General features: G+C 38.4%; 1 protein-coding gene across 3 annotated transcripts in view; it reads left to right on the forward strand.

Moving 5' to 3' along the window:
- The window catches only part of LOC118763665 (opioid growth factor receptor-like protein 1), a 34,591-nt gene that overhangs the window by 1,683 nt on the left and 18,465 nt on the right, over positions 1–14,443 (forward strand). For 2 of the 3 annotated variants that reach the window (XR_004999432.1, XM_036503417.1), the window contains exons 1-2: positions 10,268–10,406; positions 13,250–13,309. Coding sequence is in view for 1 of the 3 variants with exons in the window: in XM_036503417.1 (XP_036359310.1) it covers positions 10,341–10,406; positions 13,250–13,309 (126 nt within the window). In the remaining 2 variants the exon portion in view is untranslated. Of the gene's footprint in view, positions 1–10,267; positions 10,407–13,249; positions 13,310–14,443 lie in introns of those variants that run through there. The other variant, XM_036503418.1, reaches the window with a different exon arrangement.

Genomic DNA, 14,443 nt, shown 5'->3' on the forward strand with positions numbered 1-14,443 from the left:
AGGAGTAGGTACAGGAGGTGATCAAACTCTGTATAGGGAGTAGACAACCACCATATGTATGTAATTATTCAGTTTATTTCAAGATTTCCTGCCAATAGAGAAAGAACTGGTTTCTAACCTAGATCCAAGGCTCCTTCGTTGGAATTTCAACATTAGCAACAGGGTATTTTTGCTTGTATGTATGTATGTATGTATGTATGTATGTATGTATGTATGTATGTATGTATGTATGTATGTGCAGATTTGTATGTTTTATGCATATTTTCTCATGCATATCGTTACATATCTAGACATGCTCATATATATTTAATATGTATGTATGTATGTATGTATGTATGTATGTATGTATGTATGTATGTATGTATGTATGTATGCCTCAGTAAAGCTGGACTCAAGAGTCATCTTCGTAGTCATAAAGCGAGACAGATGAGTGACAACCTGGCCACTGGTGGTGGTGTAATACACCATACTAATCATATCTGTCCGGCATGTGGAAGAGAGTGTAATTCGGCAGGAGGACTTAAACGACTTGCAAAGGTACATGAAGGCCAGTTACAACTACAGCCGGTAAAGGTATTAGTTGCCAGTTCTGTACAAGACATTGTAGATCTTTAGCTGGGCTAAAAAGTCACATTCGATCACAGCACCAGTAACAGTTAAGCTTCGTGCAATGGCCATACTCGATAACGAGGGGGCAGCCATAATGTATGTACGTATGTATACGTACATATGTATGAATGCATGTATGAATGTTTAGGTCTGTGATAATGTGCGTATGTGTGTGTATGTACATAGGTGAATATGCAACTTTCCCTCTCTCTCTCATCAGTAGCTTCCTGTCAGGTCGCACTATTCCAACGTGCGTTGACGGTGTCCTATCTTCTTTAGAGTGTGCCCCCAAGGTTTGGTTTTGTCTCCCATTTTCTCTCATCTCTATTTCAGTGACCTACTTGCCATCTCATCTCAAAACACCCAATATTATGTAGATGATACTACCCTTCATCAAACATTCACCATACACTCGTATTCATCTTCATTCACCATACATTCGTATCCTAGACGCAGCACATTAGACTGGCTACGATTCTAGGAACAACGACTTCAAAAAGGGATCTACCGATGGAGACATGTCAATCTTTTCTTTCAACAGCAAGAAAACACAGATGCTATTTATATCAATAAGACCCTTATCGCAACATCCACCTTCATAAACATGAGCTACAATCATCTTGATCCCTCACAATCATTCCAAGTGTTGATCCTCCCTACCACTAAGGATTTCACTAAGGATCACCACTAAATATTTCATCTTTAACATAGCTTGGATCGCATCTCACCCACTGGTCCTTCTCTTCAGGGCCAGATAATACATCAACACGCAACAATTATTAACATGCTACAAAGCTCAGGTGAGGCAGCATCGAGTCATTCGCAGACATACTCCAGCCTTTGACTTACTGTTGAGTTGTCTCAAGCGATTAGGCTCTTTGAACATATTGTTTTACTATACTGAAATTTTCCTAAGAAATGATGTTAGTATCTATCTATCTATCTATCTATCTATCTATCTATCTATCTATCTATCTCTATCTATCTATCTATCTATCTATCTATCTATCTGTCTATCCATCCATCTGTCTGTCCATCCATCCATCTGTCTGTCCATCCATCCATCCATCTATCTATCTATCTATCTATCTATCTATCTGTCTGTCTGTCTGTCTGTCTGTCTGTCTGTCTGTCTGTCGTCCGTCCGTCCGTCCGTCCGTCCGTCCATCAATCTGTCTGTCCGTCCGTCCGTCCGTCTGTCTGTCTGTCTGTCTGTCTGTCTGTCTGTCCGTCCGTCCGTCCGTCCGTCCGTCCGTCCATCTATCTATCAATCTATCTATCTATCTATCTATCTGTCTGTCTGTCTGTCTGTCTGTCTGTCTGTCTGTCCGTCCGTCCGTCCGTCCATCAATCTGTCTGTCTGTCTGTCTGTCTGTCCGTCCGTCCGTCCGTCCGTCCGTCCATCTATCTATCAATCTATCTATCTATCTATCTATCTATCTATCTATCTGTCTGTCTGTCTGTCTGTCTGTCTGTCTGTCTGTCCGTCCGTCCGTCCGTCCATCAATCTGTCTGTCTGTCTGTCTGTCCGTCCGTCCGTCCGTCCGTCCGTCCGTCCGTCCGTCTGTCTGTCTGTCTGTCTGTCTGTCTGTCTGTCTGTCTGTCTGTCTGTCCGTCCGTCCGTCCGTCCGTCCGTCTGTCTATCTATCTATCTATCTATCTATCTATCTATCTATCTATCTGTCTGTCTGTCTGTCTGTCTGTCTGTCTGTCTGTCTGTCTGTCTGTCTGACTGTCTGTCCATCTATCTATCTAATAAGTACCAGTTGAGCACTGGGGTCGATGTAACTGACTTTCCCTCTCCCCTGAAATTGCTGGCCTTGTGCCAAAATTTGAAACCAATGTTTTCACTGGGATTGCAATATACTTACATAATTACTATCAGGATCCATTTTCTTAGTTTCATAAACATGCTTCACGATGTTAAACGTTTTTATGATAATGGGCTAGACTAGTGGTTCTCAACAGGAGTCCGTATGGCCCCTTGAGGGTCCACATAAGATTTTGATGTCAAAATTTATCGGCAGTAAACCGGTAATATTTCTACAATACACAAAATACCTTAAAAAATTATTTTATACAATTCTTAATAATATTTAGTTATAAAAATATGATAGGGCTTTTGAAACATTGAATGGTGAGGATTTTGAAACGTTGAATCACCAGGAGGGTCCATCCGAGTAAAATAGGAATCAAAGAGACCATAGGTAAAAAAATGACTGAGAAACATTGAGTTAGACAAAGGTTTGAGGTTTATCGTTCACTTGCTTCAGTCATTAGACTGCAACCATGCTGGGGCATCATCTTGAAGAATTCAAGTCGAACGAATCGACCCCAGTACTTATTCATTTTAAGTCTGGTACATGTTCTATCGGTCTCTTTTGCCGAGCCGCTAAGACGCGAGGACGTGAACACACCAACAATGATTATCAAGCAGTGGTGGCGGTGGTGGTGGGGAGTAAACACAGTCGCAAAGACACACACAAACGCACACACACATGCGATGGATTTCTTTCAGTTTCCGTCTACCAAATCCGCTCAAAAGGCTTTGGCCGGCCCGAGCCTATTGTAGAAGCCATTTGCGCAAGGCGCCTCGCGGTGGGATTGGACCCGGAACCGTTTCGTTGGAAAGCAACCCTCTTTCCAAATGGCCACACCTACGCCTAATATTGAAAAAGATAAAATACAGATTTTCATTCTGGTTTATCAAACCGCACCAAACTGCTTCTGGCTTTGTTCTTTTGTATGAACAGTTCTCAAATTCAGCAACTCTTCTTCGTTCGTGTTCTACTCGATTTCTTCTTTGAAGTTCTTGGTATTCTTCATGCTGTGCTTCGTTCATGTTATTTTGTCGCACTTTCTCTCGATGTTACCACATAACAAACTCATTGTTCACCGTCCGTGCTGTCTTTGTATCTTCTAGCTTTTACATTGATACAGCAGGTACAATAACTTTCACATTCGTGCTGAGTCATAATGGCTCTTCTTAACATTTGGTTTTGTCTTAAACTTTTTCATATTTTTCGTCTTTGTTCTTTCTTCATCATTGTCTGTATCCTTTTGTTTTGTCGCTTCAAATTTTCGATTTCGTTTCATAAATGTGAAGTGAGAATAAAATTTACAGTGCAAAAATATTTCAGAAGTGTGAAAAGATAATAAAAGATATTTAAAAAAAACATGAAACTATAATAGCTTCTTTCTGTCTTACTGTCAGTTTCCTCATGAAAGAAAAAGTGAAGGTGAAAATGTTTTCTTAGGAACAAAAAAGTGTAAGTATTGTCCTTGAAAAGGGTATGAAGGAACGCTAGAAACTCTGATTAACATTCATGCATACTTCCAAGTATACTAAAATTATTCCCACAATTTTTTTATCCCTCTTGAATGGAAGATCGCTTTCATCTTTAGATGCTGAAAATTTATCTAAGGCGTCGAAAAAATGCATTGCACTGGGTGTAAAACCGCAAATGCTGAAGCGAGTGGGCGTCAGTGAAATTTGCCATTTTGAAAAATGCAAACAAAATAAAAGTTTCTGCAATGACGAACTCATTGTTATTTATAAAAAAGTAACTTGCTCAAAGAGCAAATACTTAGGAAAAGTGTAAGACGTCCATCTATGTGGTTTCATGATAAAATACAATGCAACATTTTACTTGTTTCCACTCTGAACATTCCGACAATGGTACACTTCGAACATTGCGATTGGTGGTGCTTTGAAAATAACGACAGCTGCATCTAAGATCTTTATCTTTGTGTGTTGTTACTATAAATATTGTATGTAATGACGGCAACTGCACTCTCTTTCGCTTTTTTTCTTCTTTCTGATAAAATTTTTTAAGTGATCCTTTCTACTACACATATAGCGGCTGGGCCTTCTACTCTGCAGCACATTCTGATTGATATCTCATAATTAAATTTGCAAATGAGGGGTCTGTTTTCATCCTCATCGCTGTCCCAGATTTTTGTCAATGAAAATTCTTATCAATCATAACATAGTTATTCTCTGAAATTAATTTTTGTCCTTCTATGGTCTTAAAGCTGTTACTGTTGTTATTATTAGCCAGCAGCCATCAGAAAATCAGCATCTACTACCGTGTGCATTTCGTAAAAAACACATGAGGTTACAAAACTGATACCATGAATGATTTATTAAATTTTCTTCAATTTATTTTTCCTTCTCTTATAGCATGACTAAATTCGATTAAACAATTGAAACCCGTAGCATGTTTTGTTAAAGATGTAAATATTTTCTTACGTTTATTCAGGATAAAGTTCTCAAAACATTTTCTCCTTTTATTTTTTCACACACACGCATATACACTCATAGCATACACACACATATATACACAGATACATACACATACATACAGACAGACAGAAGTACATACATACATACATACATACATACATACATACATACATACATACATACATACATACATACATACATACATACGTACATGCCTTCGTGCATACGTACATTATATGTGCGACAATAGCAACTCTACAATATTGATTCTATAAATGCTGGTTTGTGGTCAAGGGATTGCGTGTTCAAATTTCAGACCGGGTGATGCGTGTATTTATGAACGAAACACCTAAGCTCCACGCGGCTCCGGCAGAAGGTAATGGCGAACTTTTGCTGACTCTTTCGCCACAACCTTCTCTCACTCATTCCTCCTGCATCTAGCAGCTCACCTGCGACGGACCGGCGTCCCGTCCAGGTGGGAACCTTTACACCAATGAAACCGGGAAACTGGCCCTTATGAGCCAAGAATGGCTCGAGAAGGAACAAACAACAGCACACATGCAGATTTATAGAAAATATATAATTGTGTGACATTTATTCGCTTCTTTATTACATTAGGGATGTAAGCGAAACGAAATAGCTTACTACCGAGGAATCGAAACCAGGTTGTAGAAACTATTAATTTGAAGTTCATCTTGTTTACTCTACAGTACTTACCACTATGTAACACTATATTTTATATTTTACTTTGCAGTGAATGATGATCTCTCATTTATAAGACGGCAACGACCACATTTATGATGAGCTCAAGCGAAAGTGTGAAATATAAACCATAAAACTGATTACCTTGTTGTTGTTTTTAGTAGTTAGAACATTTCCATTATATGCTAACATCCACTCATTTGTGTTCTAAACGCAATGCTTCTAACATTTTGATTTCAAATCATCATCATCATCATCATCATCATCATCATCAATTAACGTCCCTTTAGCCATGCTGGCATGAGCTGGACTGTTTGGCTAGAAGAGACGAGCCAGGTTCTATGTCTGCTTTGGCATGGTTTCTACTACTGGATGGCCTTCTTAATACCAGCCAATGAACAGAGTATACTGTTTTTACATGGCACCAACACTAGTGATGTCGCCATGTACCTGTAAGATAAGAGTGGGATATAGACTGGAGGAATAAGAAAGTATGATAGAGAGAGAGAGGAGCAGGTGTCTTGCTGAAAAGGTGAACACATGGCTTACCCACCATATCTGCTATATTTATCTAGAGGTCAAGAGGGCGAACTGGAAGAGTCATTAGAGTATGAATAAAATGCCTCGTAGTATTAGTTTCCGATTCTCTGCACTCTGGGATCAAACCCTGCTAGAGTCAACTTTGCCTTTCATTCTTTTGAGATCGATAGAAAAACTAGCAACCCTTGGTTGTAGATTGGCGAACGGGAAATGCCTTGGGCTATCTGTCTTGTCCGACTCTGAGCAAATCCTGCCATATCACCGAAAGACGATGTAAATCCTGCCATATTACCGAAAGACGATGTAACAGACCGTATCCGTGAGAGATAGCATCAACAATTAAAGAAAACCAATGAAAATAGTTTACTTAATTCGATCAGAAGATAGATTTCTACCACTCAACATGTAGATTCCCCCCGTACGGCACGAATGTAGCCACTAACATAGCTAGAAAATTCCTAAAAATAATAGATAACCACTCCCCACACTCACACAAATACCAAAATATCTTCAATAGAAATACGGTTAGAGTCAGCTATAGTTGTTGCCCCAATTATACTCAACCACAATAACAATGCTAGGAATATTTTCAAAAGACAATGTAATTGTATTTTCCCGGACAGTTGTCCCTTGAATAAGATGTGCCAAGAAAAAGCACATCTATACAAGGCCAATATCACGGATTTTAATGGAGAAACAAATACATATATCCGACCGACATGGAACTCCTTCAAAGAAAGATATACACTGCATTTGGCGTCATTTAGAGACAAAACTAAAAAGCACACGATATATATATCCAATATGGTATGGATACTGAAAGAAACGGGTGTAGCAACCCCCCTATAACTCGGATCATTATCACTAAAGCCAATAAATACAGGGGACAGGGTAAAAGATGTAAGCTTTGCATCACTGAAAAACTAAACATCATCCAATCAAAAGTTAATATTTTAAATACTAGGGATGTTACCTTCTTTCCTTCTCTCCTTGCATGCATAAGCAACATATTACACTCTGAAATTTCAAAGAGGACTCTCACTTACTTTGCTACTCTTCCAACCTGGATAGGTTTTCTTCTCTGAACATTAACTATATACAGCATATGAACTTTATTAACAGAAGACGCATGCCCTCATGTTGAGCTCCTCCAGCACACAAATATACGAGTGTTACACATACTCAGGATATTATATGATATACACAAACTTATCATTGAACGATCCCATAATTTTACATTCCAATAAATCAAACTTGACGTCAAAATATGTGTAAGATACATGAAGTTACACAATCATTTGTACATACCCAAACACGAACAAAATGCATAATGCAAATGCACAGATGTGTACGCGTATGTACACATATGTGTATTTTGTTTGTATGTATGTATTTTGTATGTATGTATGTATGTATGTATGTATGTATGTATGTATGTATGTATGTATGCATGCATGCATGCATGTATGTATGCATGTAGGTATGCATGCTTGTATGTATATCTCTATATACATATATAAATATATACGTACAACATATATATATGAACATGTAGGTATGCATCTCCATGTATACATGTATACATACATGTTTACGAAAACAAACAAAGGTTTACGAAAACAAACAAAAAACAAAGGCAGGTGGATTACAAACAAACAAATGTATTAGTATAGCGCTGAGGAATAGAAATAGAAAAAGCCTTTTACGTTTCGAGCCTAAGCTCTTCGACAGAAAGATACACAGAAAAAAAACAAGGAGAGAAAAAAATGCGTGTAGGAGCTAACGATCTATCATGGCACAATATATTATATATATACATATGTATTACACACACAGGTATGTATGTATGTATGTATGTATGTATGTATGTATGTATGTATGTATGTATGTATGTATGTATGTATGTATGTATGTATGTATTTATGTATGTATGTATGTGCAGGTGTGTGTGTGCATCTACATGTGTACAGCTACGTTATCTTGGGCTCGTTCCCTTAGCAAACCAATCGGAAATAAAAAAGTTTAAATACAGTATGAATACATGTAACGAAATCATTTAGAGAACAGACACCAAAATAAGGATACATTGAAAAAATACAGGCAGACATTAAATGAATTTTAATGCAAAATATTACACTTTGAAAAGCACTGTAACATTTCATGGCAGTACACACAGAGTTTCACACAGATGTACAAATGGGATAATAACCTTGTAGGTGTGCAACACATACCAGAGCAGGATACATTGAAAGATACAAGCAGAGATTAAATCAATTTTAATGCGGCAGTACAAGCAGAGAAGTATAGAAAAAAAAACTGGACTAATAGTTGGAAATAGGCAAATGAAAAAGAAGAAAAAAAGCAGGCAGGTGTAAGAAATAAATAAGCAGAGATACATCAATTCATAGACGAATACATTTAATCAAGATTTGGACCTGGGAGCAGGCTCATAACGGCTTACCACTGTGTTAGATGGGGATCTCGGTACTATTTAAATACAGAGGTCCCGACGCATCTACGTAACCCTAACCCCAACCCTAAAAACTAATCCTAAAACTAACCCTAACCCTAACCCTAACTAACCCTAAAACTAACACTAACCTTAACTTACCCTAACTCTAACCCTATATAATCCTAAAATTAACCCTAACCCTAACTAACCCTAAAACTAACACTAACCTTAACTAACCCTAAAACTAACACTAACCTTAACTAACCCTATCTCTAACCTTAACTAATCCTAAAACTAACCCTAACCCTATCTCCCTAATGAGTGCGCACTGTAAAAACATACCGTTACGTAGATGCATCGGGACCTCTGTATTTAAGTAGTGCCGAGGTCTCTCCTTATCCGATGCTCTATAGGGAGCGATCAGAACAATGATTACGATATAGAGTTTTAAAAAATGTATATTTCGAGCCTAAAAACTCATTAGGCCGGACCTGATCTCAGTTTCCATAGTGTTTAAGTGTCATAGAGTACAAGACTCTCCTTGTATTCTATGGACTCCAGACTGGACTCCAGTCTGGACAGTGGCAGATTGGACTCCAGTCTGCCACTCCTACCAGTTGTCGCAGGTATTGACTTTCAACTGCATAGATTAAAGTAACGTGAAATGAAGTGCGTTGTTTAAGAACATAACGCAACGGTTCATACTCTGTTCAGAGAAATGGACCCACGACCTGCAGAACATAAGGTCAACATTCAAAAATACTTGACCACATACTATTTATAAACGTATGCGCGTGCGCACACGCACAAATACATACACACACACACACATGCACACACTATATCACATACTCACACGCACACACTCGCACACACATCTCTCATATATACAGATAACGAGATGTAGAAAATGTTTAGCGTCAACCATGGTTCTGTCTTCGAGCTTTTGGTAATTAAATGTCTTGAGTACGGTTACACTAGTAATAGAATATAATATTGTCAAACTGGCAAACATGTGAATGATGAAGAAGACAAAAGCTTCCTTTGTAGGAAGAACTGACGTAACTAAGGTAACAACGCTGTGTTCAAACGATAAATGGAAAAGGAGTGTTAGAGAAAAGTTAAAATTCTATACTTCGTAGTTCGAAGTTAGAGGAATGGCAACGATTAACTTTCCAAAGCTAGTTTAAAGTCTAGATGTCACATTTTTTCCCTAAGCCATTGGACTGATATTTTTCGCTTTCTAAGACTTCACGGCAGAACTAAAAATCAAAGGAGATGCTACCTTCGTTTTCAGCTGCTATTGCTGTTGCTGCCAATGCTGACTGATTGGAAATATTATTTACAAATTTTCTTTGCTGCCTCTCAAAACTGCTGCTACCATTTTCGACTGTATAATTGAGATTTCAACACTACAGTAGGATTCCCATTTCCTAAAGGATTTCCAAGATAAAAGGAAAATCGTGTTTTTGGTTTTACCGCGAATTTATTCCATAGACATTCAGCACGCAGGCTTTTCTTTCGGACAATATGCAAGCAGCGATTCTTTAAAGTTCTGTCAACGGCATTTCTTAGTTGAACCTCTAAGAGTGATCTTCAATACCACAGTGTGTCAGAAGCACATCACACGCATCCTCACACTGATAACATACACGACACACACACACATATACACAACCACAACCACACACACACACCACACACACACACACACACACACACACACACACACACACACACACACACACAGAAGCTTTACAAGTTCTGATACATGACTTCTGAATTTTCGAAATGATCGCAGTTTTATTATTCTTGATATTTCTGCTAGTTGGATTAGTATACAAATATTTGTTTAATGTGAGTGTTAAGTTTCTGTTTGTAATATGAAAAATGCCCAGTCACAAAAAATTTTAAAATGTTTAATATAACATATAGAAAAATGACAGGTGTAAAGATAATAGAGTGGCAGAAATGATAGAGTGCTGGAAGATAAACATCTTTTAGCATTCAGTTCCATTTCTGTACACTCATAGTTAATATTTCTCAGGTTTGTAAGACGGCGAGCTAACAGAATCGTTAGCACCCCGGGTCAAATGCTTAGCGGCATTTCATCCATCTTTACGTTCAGAGTTCAAATACAGCCGAGGTGGACTTTCATCCTTATGGAGTCGATAAAATAAGTACCAGTTGAGCATTGGAGTCGACTTACCCCCGTGCCCCCAACTTGTTGGCCTTCTGCCGAAATTTGAAACTAATGTTACTCTGGTTTCGACTTTGTCTATAATTTCTCTGAGATCGATAGGCTTTCTAAAAGTGATTTATTTCATCTTAAATCCCACCAAGATCAACTTTACCTTTCAGCATTCCTCATTCAATGAATAGATTTGCAGTCTAGGGCAATATGTGGACCTGCAGAATTGTTCGGTGTTTATGTGTTTACGTCCCCGTAACTTAGTGGTTTCGCAGAGACAGATAGAATAAGTACTAGGCTTAGAAAACAAAAGGTACTGGGGTCAATTTGTTGGAATAAAATTCTTGAAGGCGGTGCCCCAGCATGGCCGCAGTCTAATGATTGAAACAAGGAAAAAAAGAAGCTATACTCAATAGTTCCGTCCATCTAGCACCTAGAAATAGGTTCATGAAGGGTTCAATCTATCTGATTTATTTGGCAGCGTATAGTCCACATATCAATACCGAGATATGATATTATATCTGTGCATACGTATAATGGATAGATACAAAACGGTACATTTCTGCAGAAAAGTTATGCGGGTTGTTCTCATCTTGCCTTGTCATGGGGCCTTTAACATCTGGTGGAGTGGTTGGGATGTTGTCATGACACCAGGCTTGTCTTGGCTATTTCTAGATATAGTCACAGTCCATCTCATTTTAGGACTCAGACCAGTCAATTTCTTTCACAAAGAGAGATAGAGAACAGACAAGAAACGATACCCACAATAAGACTGGTACCATATTTGGCGGCGTATAAGATGCGCTTGTTATGTTATATGGAGAAATTTAATACCATGTGTCATTTATAAAATAGATCTTATAAATTAATGTATGGAATGTGTGTGTGTGTGTGTGGGGGGTTGTGTGTGTGTGTTTGTGTGTGTGTGTGTGTGTGTGTGTGTAGTAATGTTTGATATTACGTCGAATTATAGGAAAAGTAATTTTACATAAAAAATTTGCCATGCGTCTAATGCGTCGGTATTATGGACGGGATACCAAGTGAATGGTGAAACATATTAAATTTGTTTTTACCACAACATATACTTGTATCGTAGGGGTACGTCTTATGCGAGATTGCCTCAGCAAATACAGTACATCATTTATCGATCCTGAAAGGATGAAAAGCAAAGTTGCCCTCAGTGGTATTTGAACTCGGAGCGCAAGAACGAATACTGCAAGGTGGTAATTCTCAACTGAGGTTCATATGACCACTAAGGGTCCATATAAGATTTTTTATTTTGGTGGTGGTGTTGGTGGGGGCACAGAAGCAAATTAGTAAGTTGGGGACATACAGTAGTATTTTAAAGGTCCACGAAAATTTTGTTTTAGATGTATTGGGTTGTCCGGAAAGTTCGTGCCGACTTTTAAAGGAAAGAAAAAGGTCAATAAATATTTGCCATTACCCAAGCTTTACCAGGTGCTCACGAACGACGGATTTTGATAGGTTGAGGCTTTCTGCCAATTCTCAGGTTGTGCAACGTGGGTTATTCTCAGTTAATGACTTGATTTGGTTATCATCTGTAGTGGATAGTCTGCTTGATCGCTCTTTATCAATAAGGCTACAATCTCCAGCTCGGAACCTTGCGAACCACTTCCGTACAGTTCTTTCGGATAAAGAAACATCACTGTAAACTGCGCATATTCCTTTGGTTGCTTGTGAGGCATTTTTCCCTTTACGGAAAAAGAAAAGCATCAAGTGCCGAAAATGAACTTTCTTATCTTCCATTTTAAAGGGTTTCAGAATTAACACAGATTATAGGAACATAAACCTTCTTCCACGAAAGATAGCTTAAACTGTGCTCTAAATGGAGGTGTAGTCAAATCCTATTTTGTAGACTCAAACATGTTCTAAAATAAGTCGAAAGGTAAGCTACTATAAATCGGCACGAACTTTCCGGACAACCCAATATTAATTGGAAGAAACAGCTGGGTTTCTTTCTCTAATGTTTTACATAGTTCAACCTTCACTAGTTACTGTTTGAAAAACAAGATAGGAATTTTAAAAGAAGTATCTATAAAACTAGTTTTTAAATATCGAGAAGCTATGGGGGTCCACCAGAGTAAAGTAGAATTCAAAGGGGCCCAATGATAAAAAAATGGTAAAGAGTCACTGCTCTAAAGCAATGTAACCGACGCACTAGAGCTTCAGTCAATTCGCCGTCCTATTATTACACTTCACTGGAAAGTTAACTATATACTCACAATTCATTCATAGCTCAAATATGTCATTATATTTCATTAATAAGTCAACCATGCTATCACAAATGGCATCATACTCGATTTATAAATCAATGCTATCATCACACTATATTGGTAAATCAGCTATACTTTCATAGTCCGGGTATGGGCTATATTACAGATAGGCCAACGACACTGTCAAACTTCACTGTTAGTTCCGAGATAGCATCACATATATTTCACTGATTCCAAAGCTTTGTTTTTTCATTTGTCTTTATTTTATATTACAGGATGATATACAAAAAGATATTTTCTCTTGCTGTAAAGGTTGTCGACACGTACATGCCTTGGTAAGACAACTTTCAGTTATAGTCACGTTAACGTATTTGATGCAAAGGAGGACAGATACAACAGCGATTTTCCAGACACTAATGGTTCTTATATTCCGCACTAATTTACGATCAGGAACTTCAAATTTCTGTGGAAGCCAGACTTATTTACTGGTATCTTTCACAGACGTGTTAGTATCTTCTAATAAAATTTGTAGCATTTATACTAGTGTACAAGTGCCTGAATTTTATTTAATTATTGAGGCGAGTCAAAGGTTTTGCAATATTTGCATACGTTCTAATTTGCGGCGTGTATATCATGTGACCGAAGTAGTTAAAGCCGTGAAAAGTAGCCGCTAAGGTTGGTAGTATCGTGGTAGTTGGTGCGCTGACACGTGCATTGTTTCACTCTGTATGTGATTTGAAAGACGCCCTGATGAACATGCAACGTAGTCAAATTCGGAAACTTATGCTTTACGAGTTCAGACTGGGTCATAACGCCGCAGAAGTAACCAAAAGCATTTGTTCAACGAAAGGTGAAGGCGTAGTTGATCACAGTACAATAACCATATAATTCAAGAAATTTCGACCGGGTTGCAAAAGCCTCGATGATCAGGCAATATAAGATAGGCCTAAAATCGTAGATTTCGAAGCCGTGCTCCAAGCCAAAGTGGCAAATCCGATGAGTAGCTCTCGGAGAGTATTAGGTGAGCTTGGCATCTCACAGATGTATGCCATCGTGTGGCAAAAATGCCCAGCATTGTTTAACAAAAGTTGAACTCTTCTACAGCAAGACAACGTAAGACCTCATACCGCCCGAATGATTCGCAACAAACCCCAGGAACTTGATGGAATCGAACTGATGCCACACTCAGCACATAGTCCGGATCTAGTTCCCTTGGATTATTACTCGTTCCAGTCCATGGTCCACTTCTTACACTCGTGACGCTTTATCAACCACGAGGAAGTGGAAGCTTCTGTGAAAGAGGTCTTCGCCTTTAAGACAGGAACTAGTATCAACATGGGGGCCAAAGAATTGGCGGAAAAATGGCTTCAGACAGTGCAACACTGAATGCGAGGCTGATTTTGTTGTGAATTGGCGAATAAAGCAAATAAGATACTAAAATATCGCAAAACTTTTGACTCAACACAGTA

This window comes from Octopus sinensis, linkage group LG5, assembly GCF_006345805.1.
Source record: "Octopus sinensis linkage group LG5, ASM634580v1, whole genome shotgun sequence".
NCBI lineage: Eukaryota > Metazoa > Mollusca > Cephalopoda > Octopoda > Octopodidae > Octopus > Octopus sinensis.